Here is a 19,792-nt window from a genome sequence, read left to right on the forward strand (position 1 = left end):
TCCATACCATTCAACTCGGTTCGACGAGTTCGGAAGATGTCTGTATTCTGTGTGCAATTTTGAAGATATTTTAACTGCTCAATTTTTTCAGAGATAACCGAACCGATTTCAATAAGTTTAGGCTCGTTTGAAAGCTACTATTGGGCCATTAATCTATTTCGAAGATCAAATGGTTGTGACTTTTAATTCCGGAGATATGACTAGTAGGTGGATTTAGAATAGTTTTTTTTTGAAAATTTTAACTTTCTATTTTTCAAACATTTACGTGGACTTGGAACAGACCCCTTCCCACTCATAGAATAACTAAAACATTTAAGAAGCCACGCTCCACCCAGAAAGTCAACGTCGTTTATGAATGGCCCCTTGACGTATATATGTGGTATGGAAACAAAGCACTTCACTCATCGCAAGTTTATTCGTGAGGCCATTTTTGCTAATCCCAAATAGGTTTGATAGGTCCCGATCAGAAGAAAATAGTTAAAGCATACCATATTGTGCTCTTGTCTCCGGCTAGAAAAAGAGCATAAAGTGATATTCGTGAGGTTGAGTTGAGAGCTAAAATAGCTAAACGGAATACACTAAAGTCTCTTTTAACACGGTTTTTTTACACGGACTCCGGAATTAACACGGTTTTTATTTACACGGTTTTCGCAATTAACACGGTTTCTAATGACAGTTTAAAAAGCACTGTCATTTGTTTTTTGAGAAAAAATTTAAAAGAGGGAACAGGATGTCTGTAAGAAAACGATTATGAGAGCTAATTTAAACTTTGAAAGTTAACTAAAATCATTCATTCAACAATTCACGGGATCATTGACTGTCGTTCCATAAAATGATTAATCAGTTATCAGATCTTGAATCCCTGTTGTAAATTGATATCATCGAGAATTTTGTAGCGTTGAAGAACTAGTCGGATTTACTAAGACCTGAGTGTACTTAGAATTATCACCCGCATGAGCAGGTGTTTCTAATACCAATACCACAACATTGAGATGTAGAATACAGTGACTAAACTTTTAATGCATTTGAATTATCTTTGAAGGAACACGATTGACGGTTTCGAAAAGTATATTTCTATAGTTGATGCATACCAAAAGAATGACACAATAAAATAAAATGATGGATAACTATTTCACCAGGTTTGAACATTTTGTAATCAAAAGTTTTAATGAATGTCACACAGAATTTAAGTTTTTCTTGCATTCTTACTGAATTTATTAAATACATAAATTACATTATCTCTGAAATGCGGAATAATATCAAATCAAGCTATTATACTAAGTTGAAGCATTATTTTGCCATTTCATTAATAAAATAATAACCAAATAATAAGTTTGCTATCGCTTTTTATTCGGGATCTTTCATAGCCTTCGGGATTTAGTTACCTCCGAATGCCATGTCATGAAACACAATGGAATGGTATGGACACAGAAAGAAATTATGAATTTTACAGGTGACATGATTCTACAAACGATACAATTCATAGCTACTTAACTCCTCAAATGACGAAATATTCAATTCGTACAGAAATTTACTGGTTCCGAGTGTAATTTGCACTCGGCTAGGAAGTGAGACTGAATGAATTTATATGTACGATTTACCAGCCAAGCAGATATGTGCTTCTGTGGCTCAGTCGACTAACTGATGTGCTTTGTGATCTAATGTTTTTCGGTTCAGGTCGCGTTGTTGCTGTCGATCTTTTGATTTTTATTCCATTCGTTTTAAAGCCATGTAATTTCCAAATCACACAAATTTTATCTTCTTGAATAAAAAAATGTGTAAAATATGACGCTCCATTTATGTGCATCTGATAAGATGTAAAATCACAAGAATTTTTCGAACTGTAGAGTAATATGAAGTATAATTGGCACATTTCTCGCAAAACCGAGTTACCGGTAGCGACACCTGCCAATGAAAAATGGAACCTAGAAAAGGATGGTTCTTCCGAAAATTTTCATATCGCTAGTAGTGATTTGCATCAGTTTTTTTTTTCATTTATTCAATAGTACAATAGATATCAGCAATAAAAGTAAACTCGGAGTAGTATAAAATCGATTTCAAAGTGATTACTACTACTTTTTTTAGTGTAAACTACGATTAAACATGGGAAATCCTCAGAAATGTATGAAATTGGTAAGGTTAAGAGAAAAAGAAATTTAAGAAATTTTTCTTCCAATTCGACTATGATCTTTCAAATGAATTTGTCCTTTTTTATAAGTAATTGTTAAGAAGGTGAAGTAAATAAAAATTTTCCTTGCGATTTGGCAGCTCTTGCTGAAAGTATCATATCTAAACAAGCAGCGTCTCTACATTTAATTTTAGCGTCATTTTGCCAATTGATTTGTATGAAATGAACATGCAAGCAGCCCACAGATAGCTACAAAAAGACTGCAAATCTGCCGTATGTTAAAAAAAAAAGTGAAATGACATAATCAGATTGCAAGCATTGAAAATTTTTAACCGAAAATTGGATTTTTATTCTTTGATTCATATCGCTTCAATCTTAAGTATTGTTCTAGTTTTTAAATATGAAAAAAAACTCACTCAAATTCAGTACACTTGTAATTTTGGAATTTATTAGTTATCAAATTGCTGTAATCAAATGATTCATTCGTTAGCTTTAATCAGTGATATTGACAAGCTCGACCATACCGATAACGATTAATTAATTTAAAGTTTATTTATACCCGGTTTTAACCTTACTATGGTCTTTCGCCGGGTATACCGATAACGAAATATTATCTCAAAATGCAATAAAGGTCGATCGAAACTAATGTCGTTTCCGCTAAATAAACCTGGAGGCGGCCCAGAGTAGTTTCAACAAGCAAACAATTTTCGCGGAACTGAGTTGGGTTCGCAGATAGCAATGGGGGTGTGAGCAAACCCGAGAATAATAATCAGGCTCCAAACTGACTCGAATTTCAGCTTTGAAACTGGATTCGAAACTGGTTTCAAACAAACGGTTTAACCGGAATAAGAATGAAAATTTGATTAGGTTTGGTACAAAACTGTGATTTGTTTTGTTAATATATTTTCTAAAACGAGAGATAATCCCAAAAGTAACCCAACTATTAAAAACCTGTTTTAATCCACCTAGTGGTGTAATGATGCCTTTCTCATATCAATCATACTTTCATATATAATACTGCGATTCTTGAAAGAATAACCGAAATCGGTTTGTTGGACCGTCTACTGATAAAAACTATCAATTGGAAAAGATTTGAGGTCGATTCAGAAAATTTTTAAGGTTTTTTCCCATTTTCAGTGATGGTATACAATTTTTAACCCACTTTACCCTATTTGCCGGATCCGGAAGTCGGATCCGCATGAAATTCATGAATTACGTATGGGACCACAGGACCTTTCATTTGAATCTAAGTTTGTGAAAATCGGTCGGCCCATCTATGAGAAAAGTTAGAACACATATTTTCTTTTTTCTGCATATTTTACCCCATAACTCCCGAACCGGAAGTCGGATCCAAGTAATATTCAGGAATTTTTTATGGAACTTCAAGACCTTCCATTTGAACCTAAGTTTGTGAAAATCGGATCTCTGACAAAAGTTAGTGCACTTATTTTCACAATTTTTTGCACATTTTACCCCATAATTCCGGAACCGGAAGTCGGATCTGAATAATATTCAGAAATTTTGTATGGGACTACACGACCTTTCATTTGAATCTAAGTTTGTGAAAATCGGTCGCGCCATCTATGAGAAAAGTTAGAACACATATTTTGTTTTTTTTTGCACATTTTATCCCATAACTCCGGAACCGGAAGTCGGATCCAAATAATATTCAGGATTTTTTATGGGACCACAAGACCTTTCATTTGAATTTTAGTTTGTGAAAATCGGTTTAGCCATCTCCGAGAAAAGTTAGTGCACTTATTTTCACAATTTTTTGCACATTTTACCCCATAATTCCGGAACCGGAAGTTGGATTCAAATAATATTCAGGAATTTTGTATGGGACCATGAGACCTTTCATTTGAATCTAAGTTTGTGAAAATCGGTTCAGCCATCTCCGAGAAAAGTTAGTGCAAAGAAACGTTACATACACACATACGCACATACACACACACACACAAACACACACACACACACACACACAGACATTTTGCGTACTCGACGAACTGAGTCGAATGGTATATGACACTCGGCCCTCCGGGCCTCGGTTCAAAAATCGGTTTTCACAGTGATTGCATAACCTTTCTATATGAGAAAGGCGAAAAGCGAAAGTTCACTGAAAAACTATTTTAATCCACCTAGTGGTGTAATGATGCCTTTCTCATATTACTTATTACATCATAAATATAACCGTGAAATTCGCAAAAACAACTGTTTATTGAATAGGAATAGGATAATTTGTTCGGATCTAATCTCACAAACTCTATAAATCCTGTTTAACCTGTAGTTCCGGAACCGAAAGTAGTATCCACAACAAATTAAGGAATTCCATATGAAATTGTAAGACTTTTCTTTTGAACCTATAAGTTTGTGAAAATCTATTCGGCCATCTCCAAGAAAAGTGAGTGAGATCCTTTTTGCAGTTTCTAATCACTATTTCCAATTCTCCCGAAACCGGATTCAGATGAACGGAATAGCCGAAGTTGGTTCGTTTGCTACCAACAAATATGACCTACAAATTGGAACAGTTTTGAACGTAGTTAAACTTATATTTACTATCTCATGCTCTATTTCGTTTAAACCAATTAAACTAAATCTAACGAATCGAACCTGCGTTTCTGTTACTACGACGTGCTAAACAGCATGAATCAGCAGCATGAAACATGTAGTAGGATTGCAAACTAGAAGAATTTATCAGACAGTTTTATAGGATTTGTACCTGTTTTTAGCCATCGTTCGTTGAAAAATACTAATAAAATTGATAATTTTCCACTTATCACGCTTTAGTTCCGGAACCGGAAGTCGGATCCAGATAAAATGTTCCACAAATTTTTAGGGTATTATAGGACCTTTCATTTGAATCTAAGTTTGCGACAATCGGTTAAGTTGTTCCAGAGATAATTGAGTGTAAACTTTTTCTCAAATTTTCACATATTACCATATAACTCCGGAACCGGAAGTCACATTCAAACGAAATTCAATAGCAAGCTATGGGACCGTAATACCTTTTATTTGAATCTTATTTTGTGAAAATCGGTTCAGCCAGCTCTGAAAAAAGTGAGTGCATATTTTTTTCACTTTTTTGGTACATATCATCCTATATCTCCGGAACCGGAAGTCGGATCGGAATGAAATTCAATAGCAGGCTATGGGACTATGAGACCTTTCATTTGAATCTTTGTTTGTGAAAATCGGTTTGGCCATCACTGAGAAAAGTGAGTGGATATTTTTGTTACATACACACACACATACACACACACACACACACACACACACACACACACACACACACACACACACACACACACACACACACACACACACACACACACACACACACACACACACACACACACACACACACACACACACACACACGTCGAATGGTATATGACATTCGGCCCTCCGGGCCTCGGTTAAAAAGTCGATTTTCACAGTGATTGCATAGCCTTTCTATATGAGAAAGGCAAAACATCCAGATTTGTGAATCCCCTGTTTTCAATTTCTGCAGCAGAATCCTATAGTTCCTTATTTTAATAATCATTCTAGCTGTTCAGAGCTGCCATATTAAAATCTGTGTTTCAACTGCTTGTCATCTGTGATGCATATTTTCGTTTTAAATCTGTGAAAATCCTAGTTAAATATTCCTAAAAATCTTAAGAACTCTGTGAATTTTGAAAAAATCTGTGTTTTGTGAAGCAGAATCTGTTTAGCAAAATAGAATCTGTGAAGGTGGTAACTCTGAGCTTCACTCAGTTTAATTAAAAGTCGACGCACGTCCCTCGAAAATCACCCACTTAAAAGTGCCCATCGATCTCCGCGTTCCCCCCGGGGCGTGTTTTCCTATCACTGCGGCGTCGTTCCGCTGGCGGCTTGCTGTTGATCATCGGGAAGAAAAGAATTAACCGACCCGAGTAGGCTGTGCGAAACTAGCAAGCTAACACCAGCCAGTAGGCATATGTCGTACGGGGTATGCTGCGCAACATTCTCTCTGGACAGAGAGAATGTTGCGGACGGCATGAGTTTTTCACGTTCTCTTGCTGCTAGAACATGTTTCGCATAACGTGCTGGGGTCGTTAGATTTTTTTCTACCCAACCATGCAACAAAACAGAAACAGGTAAACACGCAGAGAGCCGGAGAAGAGAGATACAACAGTGCGCCAGTCGCTAGCGTCAGGTGTTGGAAGATTGTTTTGCTAGTACGCAGCGCTCTCCGTCGTGCAACATCTGAACCGCCTGTTGCGTCCGGTAGGGGGGTCGGCGAGGCTCGTCGATCGGCTTGGTTAGGTATTTAAACTGATAGCAACCTAAAGGTCCCATGCATTCATTGGTTTGCTTGCTTTTTGCAAAGTATTACAAGTAGAATTGTTCGTAATTGTCGCTCACTCGAGTCGAGTAGAAGTGTCCTAGTAGAAAAACAAAGGAAGGAAGTTCTAGCACGAGCTAAATTTCTAGCCCAGAATACAGCGAAGTGAAGTGTTCTCGACAAACGAACTCAGCAGTCACAAACAGTTCGTGGTCTAACTCCAGCGAAAAGGATATCCTTCCGGCCAACGACAAAAAAAAACAAACGACGACTCGTTTCACAGAGTAGAGCCATTAGACGTGACAATTCCGCCGAACTGCAATTTCGCCAGTGTGTTGAACAAACTACCCCAGTGAAAGGCGCGTGAATACTTTGCAAAAGTTTTGTAACGGAAAGTAACCAGCAACTGACAGCTTCAAAAGCAGGCAGTAGTGATTTGTTTTCCAATTCCTACCGTCGGGTGAATAATAGAATAAACGTGCAGTTTTGTTCGTTCGTATCCCAGCCCAACCAGTTAGTTCTGTAATGATGGCCGTTGCTGCTGCCCAGAAGAACCGCGAAATGTTCGCCATCAAGAAGTCCTACAGCATTGAGGTAAATATTTGCAGTGTTTGTGTGTTTGTGTGTGTGGGTGAAGTAGTTCGAAGCAGGGAACACGAACGAAGTGCGGATGGAGTCGTATTTTCAAGTTTACAAAAAAAAGTTGTTTCAGTTCAAAAGTTTAACAACTGGATCAAATTTCAGTGTTTCCAATAAACGGTGTTTCGATGAAAATTTGGTTCTATGAAAAGAGCGGGTGAATTTTTCGGTCATAGTATGCAACCAAAATAAATTTTTATATGATGATTACGAACGAAAGATTTAAATATTTCCTGATTCGAAATTTAAATTTCATAAAACACGGTTCACTATTTAGGACATTGAATATTGATGAATAGTTCAAATCTAAGTACTGGTGATAATTGTGGAGTACAAAAAGCATTCAAATCTGCGAATGAAAAGTTATAGACTATAATTCGTCCTAGTTCAATCTTTCAAAACATTTTAAAATTTTAAACACAAATAAAATAAACAGTGATTTTGTTCTAGAGTTCGTGAGAATAGTTAGTCCCACTGTTTGAAGGCACCTAGTGAATCCCGCAATCTAATGTTTCTATTGTTATAACGTTCAAAGATTACTACATCATCTCAAATTATTAATTTTAACATCATTTTTATTACAAATATCGATCCAAGTAACTACACTCAATTTGACAATGATCAAACGCTATACAGAAAATCGTGCATAATGCGTATAAAAACGTGAACTCTTCCATAACTAATTGATGACGATGGACTAGAATGCTTCGCGATTGCTGAATATTTCATAAAATGATTCGTGAATATTTTCAAATTTGTGGGAATTAAATATTTGAGTCGCTTAGACTGGCATATAGTGATGAGTTGGACCATCGACTTTCGCGATTTAGGTCAGGAAATTTTATGCTGACCCGAAAGACGAATGACCAAACAGGCTAAAACCTTTAAACAATTAAAATAAATTCTCCGAAATAGTGCACACTTAAATTTTATTGCTTGATCTTGGCAAAAAAAACGCTAAGATTTGCACAGCCGAGTGCTCGGTCGGTAATATCGCTTCAGCAAAATGTATACATGTTACTGAGAATTTCGTCAAGTGTTAATTTTTACCGAACTTGTCAGCACCAATTTTACTGTTAGATTAGCAAAAGCGAACAGTAATCTAGCGTGGAAAGTATTTTATTTCATTACTGAATGAGATAATTATCACAAATGTTGAGTTTGGGAAAAAGGGGTATTTTATTTATGCTAATTTCAATTCGAAGTACAAAAAAAGCATAACAAACCCTAAAAGAACACATCACGGCCAAAACATTTGTTTTATAGTGTTCCTTAGCTTCTCTACCAGGAAATAAGCACGTATTTCTAAGTGTACATGAAAAGTAGATAGTTTTTGATTTCACTATAGATTTCGCTTGCCTTTTCACGAAAAATAGCAATCTTTTTCTTTCCTCCAAATCATATATTTTCTAACTCCTCGAGAAATGACGCTTTCTTGTCAAATCGACAGTTGACATTCGATGACAAAAGGTTTCACCGCAAACGGATTTGCTGATTTCGGTATATTTATTGTTTACTGACAAATTCAGCTATATTTCAAGTCGAAATTCGTGAAAAAAGCACTTTACCGAGATGTCAGAAAATTACTTGAAAGAATTTCAGAAAAGAGTATGCTCTTTACTGAACAATTAGTTAAATGTCGGGTTGCCGATTTAATTCGGCATTTAATTATGTTTTCATTGTTTATGAGTCTCGTAAATCGGTTTTAGGTGTGTATCTTCCAGAGATGAAACATTCATTTATTTTCGCGACTTCACCTTCCTATTTCATCCAAATCTGCAATCAAGTGACAACATATATTGAGAATGATCGTGTTTTTGTATTTAATCATTGCCGTATGTCGCAAATCGATAAATTTTCACCTCTCTTTTCTTTTTCGCATTTTTTTTATCATTTTGTAAATATGAAAAACGTTCACTGTGTGTTTCAAAAGAAGTAGTTTTATGGATTTTCTTCCGCTCGAGTTTATATGCACGGCTTTTGTAGAATTCATGGAACAAAATTGGAACTGCAAAAGGTAGAACTAATCACTACGAGGAAAAATGAATGAAGTATCAAATATTTAAAAAAAAATGCGCGGATGTAATTTTTAACTATGTTCACGCAAATAAATCGAAAGTGGAAAGAAGACAAAAAAATTTCAAGGAAGCAGAAGCAATATAGGATAGATTCAAAGAAATTGTTTTCAAAGCTTCCAGTCGAAAAATAACTATAGAAATCAACCAATTTTTTCACATCTTCAAGCAAAATCTGAAAATTATCACCATTGCATGGCTCGAGGCTCGCCACTCGAGTAGCGCAGCGATCGCAGAAGTATCAGCTAGATTGTTCCATTGACTATTCCAGTCATCTCTCATGCGATGGCTGCGCTGCCCAAGTGGCGAGCATAGAACTAAACAAAAGGTGATAATTTTTTTAAATTTGTTTGAAGATTTCCAAATTTCTGGTGAACACAAATGAAAATAAATCGATCGCACATGTCACCTCGATGTACTAGATGGATATATAAGGAGTGATCGCATAATAATGTATAAAATTCGAAGCAATAATGTTGAATGCTGGTTACGAAAAATTGAAATTTTTAACTTATGCCTGTTTACATAAATATTATCAACTAGATCGAATTCGTTCGCATAAAATAGGTTTCAAATTGTACTCAAAACTTTTAAATGTCAGTAGCTTGAGTTTCTCAATAACGACGGGTGGTGAATGTCATTCTAAAATGATTTTTTGTGTCATATCTGTATTTTGATATTTTGGTTGCATGGTCAAATGCAAAATTAACTCTTCAAATATTTATTGAAGCGAATGAGATATTAGTTTATTTTTAATGTTTTTCCCTACTTCCAATTTTTCCCAATTTATATTTTAGTAAGTGGAATTTAGGACAGTGCTATTAATCTCTCGATCTTCAAAAGATTTTGTCCTTGAAATTTTTCGCCAAGCACAGTTGTCAATTAAAAATCTGCGTTTCAAAATGAAAAATCTTTTCACCATTTGCGACGCTTAAAGAACATTAGAATCGATCTGTGATTTTTTCTATAATATCAAAACAATCTATAATCTGTAAACACATAATCTGTGTAACAAAAAGGATTGAAACATCTGTTGTTTTACAAGAAAATCTGTGTAGTTTGTTGACAAAATCTGTAGTGTGTAGAAAAAGTTGGGTTTATAGTAACCTTACTCCTTGGTTATATAAATTTTTAACACGTATAAATATTCTGGTTTGACTTGGACAAAACTAAATGAATATCGAATGGTTTTGGCTAGTACTATCCGTTTTATGCTACCTCGAGCAGTGTTAATTAGACTCAACAACAACTTGAACCGCTAAGAAAACGCGGAAGTTTAAAAAAGCTCCGTTTGACTTTTCTGGCCGGCATTTTTTTCTGTTTTCCAGTCAGTTTAATGTGTTGTCAACGTAGTTTTCTTGTTTTCTTTTTTATGACTTATGAGAGAGAAGCACAGATAAAACTTAAATTTTCTTCTACACCAACATTCTTTTGAATGTTTTATATTGCTAATTGGAAAAAAAAATCATCAGAAAATAAATTCCACTCTATCAAAAAAATTATTTACGATTTCGCCACTAAATACACTAGTATTTCGGTATGCTTTTTGCAAGAATTTATCAACGTATCAATTGACAAATGTTATCTGTTGATACAATTTGATAAATTTTGATTTGATTTTATGCCTGCTGGAGAAGGAGAACAAAAATCTCAGCTACAGCGGGCTTTTCCCTTGTTCCTAAATAAATAAATAATTCGAAATAATTCGTTACTTTTGCCCAAGCAATAGATGGACCTAGATGTACATGCCCAATAGCCAAAAGTTCCGATAAAAGATATTGATTTAAAACAGCAAATAAAAGAGCGATAGAAGGAATTGATTTTGAACAGCAAAGATAAACTAACTAATAAACAGTTATTATTATTATTATTATTATATCGTTTATTTATCCCCGGTTAGGAATAAACAGTTGATTGGCATGATTTGAGTTATAAGCAATCATACAATAAAGAGTGGATGAAATATTGATTTAAATAAATCTGGAAAAAGGAAATCTCAGTTCCGGGGTTCTGAATCCCTAAAAAATACTTTCAATTGCTTCCAATTGAAATGTATTCTATTGATTAAAATAATCATCTTTTTCATTTATCAAATTGTAAACAGTTGTTTGACCTGACTTGTCATAACGTGTTCACAACAAAGCACTGCTGCTCACCGCCGGTCGATAAACAACAGCAACTTCATAATCAGCAAGCCTCTCAGATAGCTGATAAAAACAAAACAAAAAAATCACATAATCTTACAATCATCCCTGTAGCAGCACCCTGTTCCGCAAGCCCATGATCGATTAGCCCGTTGCGTAGATGGGGACGCACCCACTCGCTTCCTAGTAAGTCGATTATTCATTCATAAGTTTAGCGGAAAATTTCGCCGGAATGAAAAGCACGCAGCTCGCAGTTGGTGGGAATCAGACAAAAAAAGTTCAATCCTGCCCCTCATGCTCACTTATCAAACCGCAGCGGGGAATTGTCTCAACCGCAGTGCGACTACTTCCTACTTCGAGAGCCCCTGTGTGTGTGTTCTGTCAGCTAGAATTAGTCATTGTTCAACACCTCATTTGATCGACTTGTCGGTCGATGCTGGAGCAAGGGAGGAGAGACGGACGGACGGACGGACTGCAACACGATCGGAAATCAATCGTCCGTGTAGAAAACTGAAACTTGTGCAGCGGCGTAGTGCGGAAACCCCACAGGGGGAGGGCAAAGGGAGCAGCTCAAAAAGCGAAACTATTTCCTTTGTTCTCCGCACCTGTTGCCAGCGTGCGAGAGCGAGCGGATTCGATCATTTAATAATCGCTACATCTTAATGATCATAATCGGCCGGTAAACGACGGACGGACGAACGGTGCGAGGGGTTATGCGGTGGGAGCCGGTGGAAAGGCAACAAAGTTTTCCCGTGTCTCTCGCGATGGACTCAGCGCACTTATATAATCACGTTGCGAGTAATTAGAATTTAGTATTTATTGGTTCTTATTTTGCGCACCGAACAAGCTCAGAATATCTAGATCACCTGTCCGGTTCAGATGAGAGCGAGGAAGGTGCCCGGATCGTTTTGCAATTAGCCAATGGCATCAGGTGAATTGAATGGGAAATACCTCACGGTCATCAAGATTGCGCAAAATAACTTAAAATAATAAAACTCGTTGTCGATCGACGCAGCTACAAATGCAACTACAAATGGTGGTTGGTATTTGGAGCACCTTCGTGACGATGTCGCCGCGGCGCCAAGAACAGAAAAATCATCAAACACCCGAAAGATTTAATTTCCTGCCCGTTTGACGTTTCTCACGCCTCCGCATTTAAATCAACAACTGTAATGATCAGCCCTCACAAATCCCAAACCGTCGTCAGGCGATCGTTTACATGCGCGATCGACCTAATGTATGGAAATCAAATACCGCTGAACGACCGCACCGCAGCGGTAAGTAAGCTGCTGTTCGAGCTGCCGCTCAAGTCAACCTACTTCGCAGTAGCGCACCGGCATCTCATCGAAGGGTACCTAATTGAAAATCAAACTAACTAGATCGCGCAAAGTCGAGAAGCTTCTCGCTGGCAGGGCTACATTCTCGGAACCAAATTACCATTCCATCTGTCCGGAGGGTAAGCGATCCTGCCGTTAGAACATCCCGCCGGACGGAAGGTGCAAAATTAGACCTATAACGCATACTTGGAATCGAAACACCATTTACTGGATTATCCGGAATTGACCCTCCTCGGGGTGACGGTGGCGACTGTCAATCAGTTGGATAAACATCGGGTACCATCGCGACCATTTAGCACTGTTTGTTCCTGCCAGACACATCAGTCTGCCAGTCAACCGGTCCTAGGTGTAGAACGATGCAACGGAAAGGCGTCGTATGTATTTTGCTTCCTTCTTTGAACCTCCGTTCCAAGCCCTAGACGATGCGGTGATGCGAATCCGTTGGCCAGTAGCAGACAGGTTGACCCTGTTTGCGTGTGCAGGTCGATCGTGCACTTGATGTCACCAAATTTGGCCGAAAATGAGTGCAAAAAAAACGTCAAACACGTGCAAGGTCCCCGCGGTCAGGTTGGTGCCCGCGAATTCCCAAGTACACCTGCGGCGAACTAGTTACTGACATTGGATTCGGAAAAGAGCTCAAACATGTCTCAGTTAAATCATGCTGTTGTTAATACCGTTGTTGTTGTTGTTGACAAGCCTTCCCGATCAGAACAGGTTGATCGCACGATCTTGCGCACTAGTCAGAATGAATGATGTGGCGAAATAAAATCGGCACCGAGGGACATCCATTGCGCTGGTTTGCTGCCCGCTCGTAAGGCGCGCTCCGTATATCCTTGAAGTCGGTTACGTTCTTCACGCTCGCGTCCTGTTACCCTCCTCGATCCTCGAGCACTCATTGATGCTACGAAACGATCTGATCGGTCTACAGAGGTAATGATTATATCGTGCTGACGATGATGACGATGATAATGATGTTGTTACATTCCTCATTGCAATGAGCTTGATTTTGCCGTACGTTGCAGTTTCAATGTCAATAACTTTGCTAACTGGGATGACTGAATGATAGTGCGTTCATGTTTTTTGTGTTTGTTTTTAGTCCGTTGGTTTTTTTTTCCTTCATCACCGAGCAATTCCACTGGAATGTACGGCGAACAGCTCCAGCAGTTCCGTACGAGCGTGGGTTCATTGACGCATTATACTTCCACGGAACGACCGAAATTAGCTCTGCGCATAATTCGTATTACTGTTTTTGAATTAGTTGATTTTAACAACAAAATTTCCAAAATAACTATAAAATTAGTTAAAATTTAGAATTTACTGTGCTGAAAAAAACTCTTATTTTTAGAGAATGTGTTTAGTTGGCGAATATTCTGGACACAAACCAGCAATATTTCAATCCAACACGACATTCTCATTGACAACTAATTTCGTTATTAAAATCAGAAACTTTGATTCTATTTATCTATCACCGTCATTACTGAAGGACAGCAGTGTCAAAGCAAAACAATCCATTAAAAAGCTAAAAGGGACAGTCTTGTTGAAACTGCTCGCAAATTGTTTAGATGTTTTTCGCATGTGTTACGATATATCCCTATATAAATTTCTAAACCGATATGTAAAAATGACGTAAACTGTTAGTGGAAAGTGTTTTTATTCAGAATTTGTGCGCAGTTGAAGCGATTGTGGGTAATAATGTTTTTATGCGAAACAGTGAAGTGAGTTTCGAATGTTGCACTCAAATTGTACACGTCAAATGATGTTTTTTTGTATCTTCTCATTCCGGGCTACGCCGTCCGGTGTACTACTTGTATTCGGTTTTTGTTTTCCGAGTGCTCAAAGTTTTCAGTGAGAGAGTCGATTTCGCGAAGTCGATTTCGCGAAATCGAATGAAGAAAGCAGCGATTTAGAAGACAAATTATCAAAAAGAAGTTTATGTTTCGCTTATGTCTTTTTCTCCAATACAACATCGTATTTATACCTGCCAATATAGAAAAGACTACCGCGACTGAAATATTTTTCGGTAGGAGTGTGCCATCTAGTGGCTAGTAGTTTTACGGTGTTAACGTTTTTTTCGGTGACAGTGCGCCACATAGCTGCAAATTGCAGAAGCCAATTCAACCATTTAGGTTGGTTGAAAACAACGTTTTAATTCTCTAATTCAACTAAAAAATTAGTTGAATCAAAATGAAGTGTGCCTTAGCTAAGAAATGACAGCACGTTGAATTGGTGAATTCAACTAAAAAAAATAGCAATTTCAACAAATATTTTATTATTATTAAGAGAACTAGAATTAAAAAATCTAAATTAGCAAAAGTAAAATTTTTTTAGTTGTCTCAAAAAATAACTAACTAAAATCAGAAAATCAACTAATTTTTTCGCCAAAATGCTAATTTCGGTCTTTCCGTGTCTGCTCGGGGCGAGAAGTTAGTCGACTTACTTTGCGCTGATCATGGGTGTGCGTATCAAGAAGCAATTTTCCAATTGTCATTTTTGTATCTGTTGCTGCATGGTTTAATGAGCTATGATAATATGTTGTTACTCGGAAAATCCATAATTCGAAATTATTGTTTTCAGTATATGCCTCTGATTTATATTTATCAAAACCCAAATCGTCAACTTTTACTACGTCCTTTGATTATACCAGAAATTTCAATTTAGTTTTACACCAATTATGGTCTTCAATCAATTTTGCTATTCAACTGTTGTATGTTTCATATGAATTTTGATTTACATATCGGGTAAATTTCTTTTTATTTTTCTGTGCACTTCACTATCAGCCCAGATCTATGGGCTCGAACTAAATTTTTCAAAATCCTGTATAAATTTCAAATTTGCTATGCGTTGGAAACACTACCGCTACCTACTCGACTATTCACTGCATTTCTATCAAATTTCATTCTACCTAGAATTGATATAAAAAACTCAACAGTTGAGTATATATAACTGACTATTGAGTGGGAATAGCATGCCTTCCGCTGCATTTTACATTACCTACCCAAGGGGTCTCTACCCCTTGTGCTGAAATTAGATGACGGAATAATGCCTGAAAATGGGATCGAAGACACTTTAAAATAGGTAGTTTTCTGGTCTCGTTTTGATACGCTTGTTCCAGACCCTATCAGCTTAGAGAGAAATTATCCTTAAGTTCAGCAACTCCATCGCACGGCATCACATTTAACATATCATGCTGCTTTTGTTCCAAAATGGACCAGTTTCTGATTGGCTGATTCTGATGTTGCTACCCGCACATTGTGAAAAGAAAAAACTTTTGCAGGGTACGCGAGCAATGATGCCAGGTATAAAGAAAATCAGAAAACAAGTTTATTAAAATTTATAATCTTAGCTCACCAATGAAAATGAAAATTTTCAGAGAATGTTTCACTTTTTTAATCTCATTTGTAATAATTTTTTTTCTATTCAATAGTAACATATTTAAAGGCACACTGCTTAAGCTCTAAGATGCCAAGGTCATTTTCTAATTTTAATTAACGACTAACTTAAAACTAGAGTATTATCATTACGATAGTGGCGAGTTCCGGTCGCAATGGTCGATTATGGCAGATTCAGTCTGCAGCTGGCGATCGGCAATGGTCGGTGAATTAAATAAGACACTAGTGTCTTCCAGATGACGATTATACGTTTCAATGGGTCCGCGGGATTTGTAATAAATGTTTGTAATAAATGTTTATAGTGGCAGCACTGTGTAATAAAAATCAGCATCAAGCCGTTTTTCTTCTTAGTGAATTAAAATGTAACCAAAAAAAATTTGTTAAATTAATGTAAACTCGAAAGTGTGTTAAGTTTTACGAGACAGTTCCACACTGTTGTCGAACTAAGCATTTCTATTCAAACTTGCCTTTTTTCCGGTTTCCAAAAGATCCGGTAATACGTCAACAATGGATTCGATTTTGCGTTCAACATGAGATATTTCGTGTTTTGTCATCAAAGCTCAGATAATTGTTTTTGAACATTGATATATAATAGAAAAAAGCATTCACAAAAACATTTCTCATGTTTATTTCAAATCAAAAACCGAGTCTAAAAATTTAAATTTAATAAATATTTTTTTATTAGCATAAAGTTATTTAAAAAATCTGTAAATCTGTATCTGTTTGTGTAATATTTATGGAGAAATCGTAAAATAAAATATCCAGTTTAGCAGAAGTGAGATTGAACTGGTGTAAACAAATCTGGGAACTTTTTTGTTTTCGATTTGCGTGGTCGGATTTTGAGACCAATTGATGAATTTGATCGAAATTGATTTAACTCGTCTGTTTGCACGTGGTTTATCATCTCAATCAAATTTTGTATCTGTAGAAAAAAATTCAAATTTCATATTAGTAAGTTTTTATCATCCACCATTGTTCAAACTCGAGTGAATTGAAAAAAAAATGTGCGAAAATTTTCAAAATATATGTAATATGCCAAAAGCTTCACCATAACGCTATTTCGTAGTGCTAATTTAATTCTTCAATAATTTTCATCTTAATATTTAGCTTGGAGAATTTGACTTGCAAATGACAGTTTCTTTTTGTTTACTTTTACTTTACACGATTTGCCGGATTGATTTTATATTTGACGCCTTACTTTTCTCAAAAAACTTTCAAGTTAAAATCACAATTTTCGATTTATATTGGAAACTTTAAAAAACTGCAGGATTGACTCTGGAATAATTAAAAGAGGAAGTAAACATTTATTGCAGTTAGGCCCTTTTTTCGTGGGACTTTAGAATTTAGAAGCTCTGCTAGTTTTTTTTAAATTTTTCTTTCAAAGAGTTGGAGGCCCTTTTTGAAGATCAAGTAAATATTTGACTTAACATTTCAAATTGCGAAGAATTATGCGTTATGCGAAGAATTTTACGAATTACTTGAATAAGTTCAGTTCACTTTGATCAGATTTCATTTCATGGTAGTGAATTTAGGCTTAAAGTTAAATCCCAACAATCTTTTTAACTCTTTTTTCCAGAGACCTTGCTATCTTTGATGAACATATTTGAAATTCAAAAACAAAATATCGTAAATTTTCCAAAATAATACAATTACTTTCAAGGAAGTTACCTGAACTAACAAACCGGATTGAAAATCAATTCAATCAGTAGCCTTGACCAGATTTTTGACTCCAAATTAAATTCAGCTGATCGCCAATTGAACATGAAAATGGCACCTGAACCAATAAAAATCAGTTAACTGGAACAAATAATTCAATTGAAACTATTATTAACAGGTTCAAGCCGTAAGAACTTGCGAATGGTGTTGGTGTTCCGGCTAAAACCACTCGCTAAATTAACTAATTATGAAAATTGAACCTGCACACCCCCTTCCCGTCCTGTCGCTGTTAATAACACCGTGGCGATCGCACTCCGATTCGATTCAATTACAATAGCAAACAATCGATCGAGCTCTAACAAATCTCTCACTTTATGTAATTACCCTCCCTTTGCCGGTGGACCGGCGACCAAATTATTATTTATGTAATGCCACGACCTAATCAGGCTGCCGTGATAGCCCCGATTCGCTCGATAAACCGCCCGCTGACCTACAAAACGGGTGAGGGCTTCAACCCGAAGCCACCCCCTTAGCAATTCTTTGCGGAACGGGGATTCTTGATCGGCTGGAGTTTCGCTCGGTTAGCCACCATCCAAACCGATCCGAGCCCGATGCTCGCCAAGACAGAAAACTAATAAACCGCACCGCTCTAAAAATAGTAATTGTTTTTGAAGGTGAATGTCAATTCCGCCTCGCAGCATGACGCATGAGATTTGACCAACCCGGTGTCGATTAGCGATCGTGTCCTATGTTACGAACCAGTGTATGTGTTTGTGTGCATGTTTCTAGCGACTGCCCCGTACACGTTCCGGTTTAACTCGCTTTCCTTAATCTATTTCCGTGTTTGTGTAGCGATAGTTTTACGTCATGTTTTTTATTTATTTCGTGTGCCACGATCACATATCGAATGTATTGCAAATTAGATCAATCAGGACGGTTGAAGTTGCTCGATTCTGTTCGATGATCGCGCTTCAAGGGGAAACTGACCGCTTGCAAACTTGATTTTCGCCATTCATGGTTTACGATAGTACGCGATACAGTCATTAGATCTATTGCAAAACACAGATTCCGAGCTCTAGACAAACAGGGATTTGAGAAAAATAAAAACAAACTTATGCATCACTCAGATCACTAACGTACCTAGAAGCCGAATAAAGAAACTCGATCAGTTCTCGCAATACTTGTTGGTTCGTGGAAGTACAAGAAATGTTTGCTGACTTTTCCGGCCGATCGTCGCGTGCGATACGGGTTTTCGTTTTGGTGGGGTTCGGCAAAAGCGCGTGACTTGACTGGGAATGACCATTTTGGAGGATGTGTAGAATATAGTTGGGTTTTAGTCGCACCAAGCGGGTTCTTGGAACCTGTGAAACCGCACAACTCTAATAACCTGTTTTCCGTTTCATTTTTTTTTCTTTGCAGAATGGCTACCCATCTCGCCGTCGCTCTCTGGTAGACGACGCCCGTTTCGAGACCATCGTTGTCAAGCAGACCAAACAAACCGTTCTTGACGAGGCCCGGACAAAGGCCAACGGTAAGTAGAGTAATGCCGAGAAGACACTTTCATCACTCGGTTCGGTTGCTCCGGAATTTCATACCTATTCATACTAGTCGCTTGTTAGTCGTTTTGCGCTTCAGTTTTAATTTTTGATCAATTTTTGTTCTTTTTGTTTTATTTCTTATACAATTATTTCTGCGTGTTTACTGTGCACGAAACACACTCACCGCAACGAACATTGTTTTGCATGACAACCCGTCGTCGACGAGCAGATTCTAGCTTGGAAAACTCCGTTCTACAGGCCCAAGAACAGCATCCACAAGGTAATTTGAAAGTTGTTTTTCAGTCCCACGTCCATTTCAAGCCAACCAACAATCAACCTTCAGTAAGACCACCTTCAATCCTGGAGACCTCGCGTGTTTGATCTGATTAAATCCTTATTTACTACTGACCGGTCAAGCTTCCTGGTTCATTGGTTATAATTGCCAGTGTGTTATGTTCGCGTATGTATTAGTGCACAAGCCCCCCGTTATCGTACTATTTTCGGGACGTCTCACTCGATGGACTGATTTACGTTCGAGTGTGCCGGTAAAAGCTGAAATTCGATAGTTTGTATGACTCGT

General features: G+C 37.2%; 1 protein-coding gene across 3 annotated transcripts in view; it reads left to right on the plus strand.

The window, feature by feature from the left end:
• The window catches only part of LOC131434997 (tyrosine 3-monooxygenase), an 84,466-nt gene that overhangs the window by 44,176 nt on the left and 20,498 nt on the right, over window positions 1–19,792 (plus strand). Inside the window, exons 1-3 of one of the 3 annotated variants that reach the window (XM_058602421.1) lie at window positions 6,448–7,028; window positions 19,094–19,205; window positions 19,442–19,492. In XM_058602421.1, coding sequence (XP_058458404.1) covers window positions 6,960–7,028; window positions 19,094–19,205; window positions 19,442–19,492 — 232 coding nt within the window. In that variant the 5' untranslated portion in view covers window positions 6,448–6,959. Of the gene's footprint in view, window positions 1–6,446; window positions 7,029–19,093; window positions 19,206–19,441; window positions 19,493–19,792 lie in introns of those variants that run through there. The other 2 variants (XM_058602422.1, XM_058602423.1) reach the window with 2 other exon arrangements.

This window comes from Malaya genurostris, chromosome 3 (assembly GCF_030247185.1).
Source record: "Malaya genurostris strain Urasoe2022 chromosome 3, Malgen_1.1, whole genome shotgun sequence".
Classification (NCBI taxonomy): domain Eukaryota; kingdom Metazoa; phylum Arthropoda; class Insecta; order Diptera; family Culicidae; genus Malaya; species Malaya genurostris.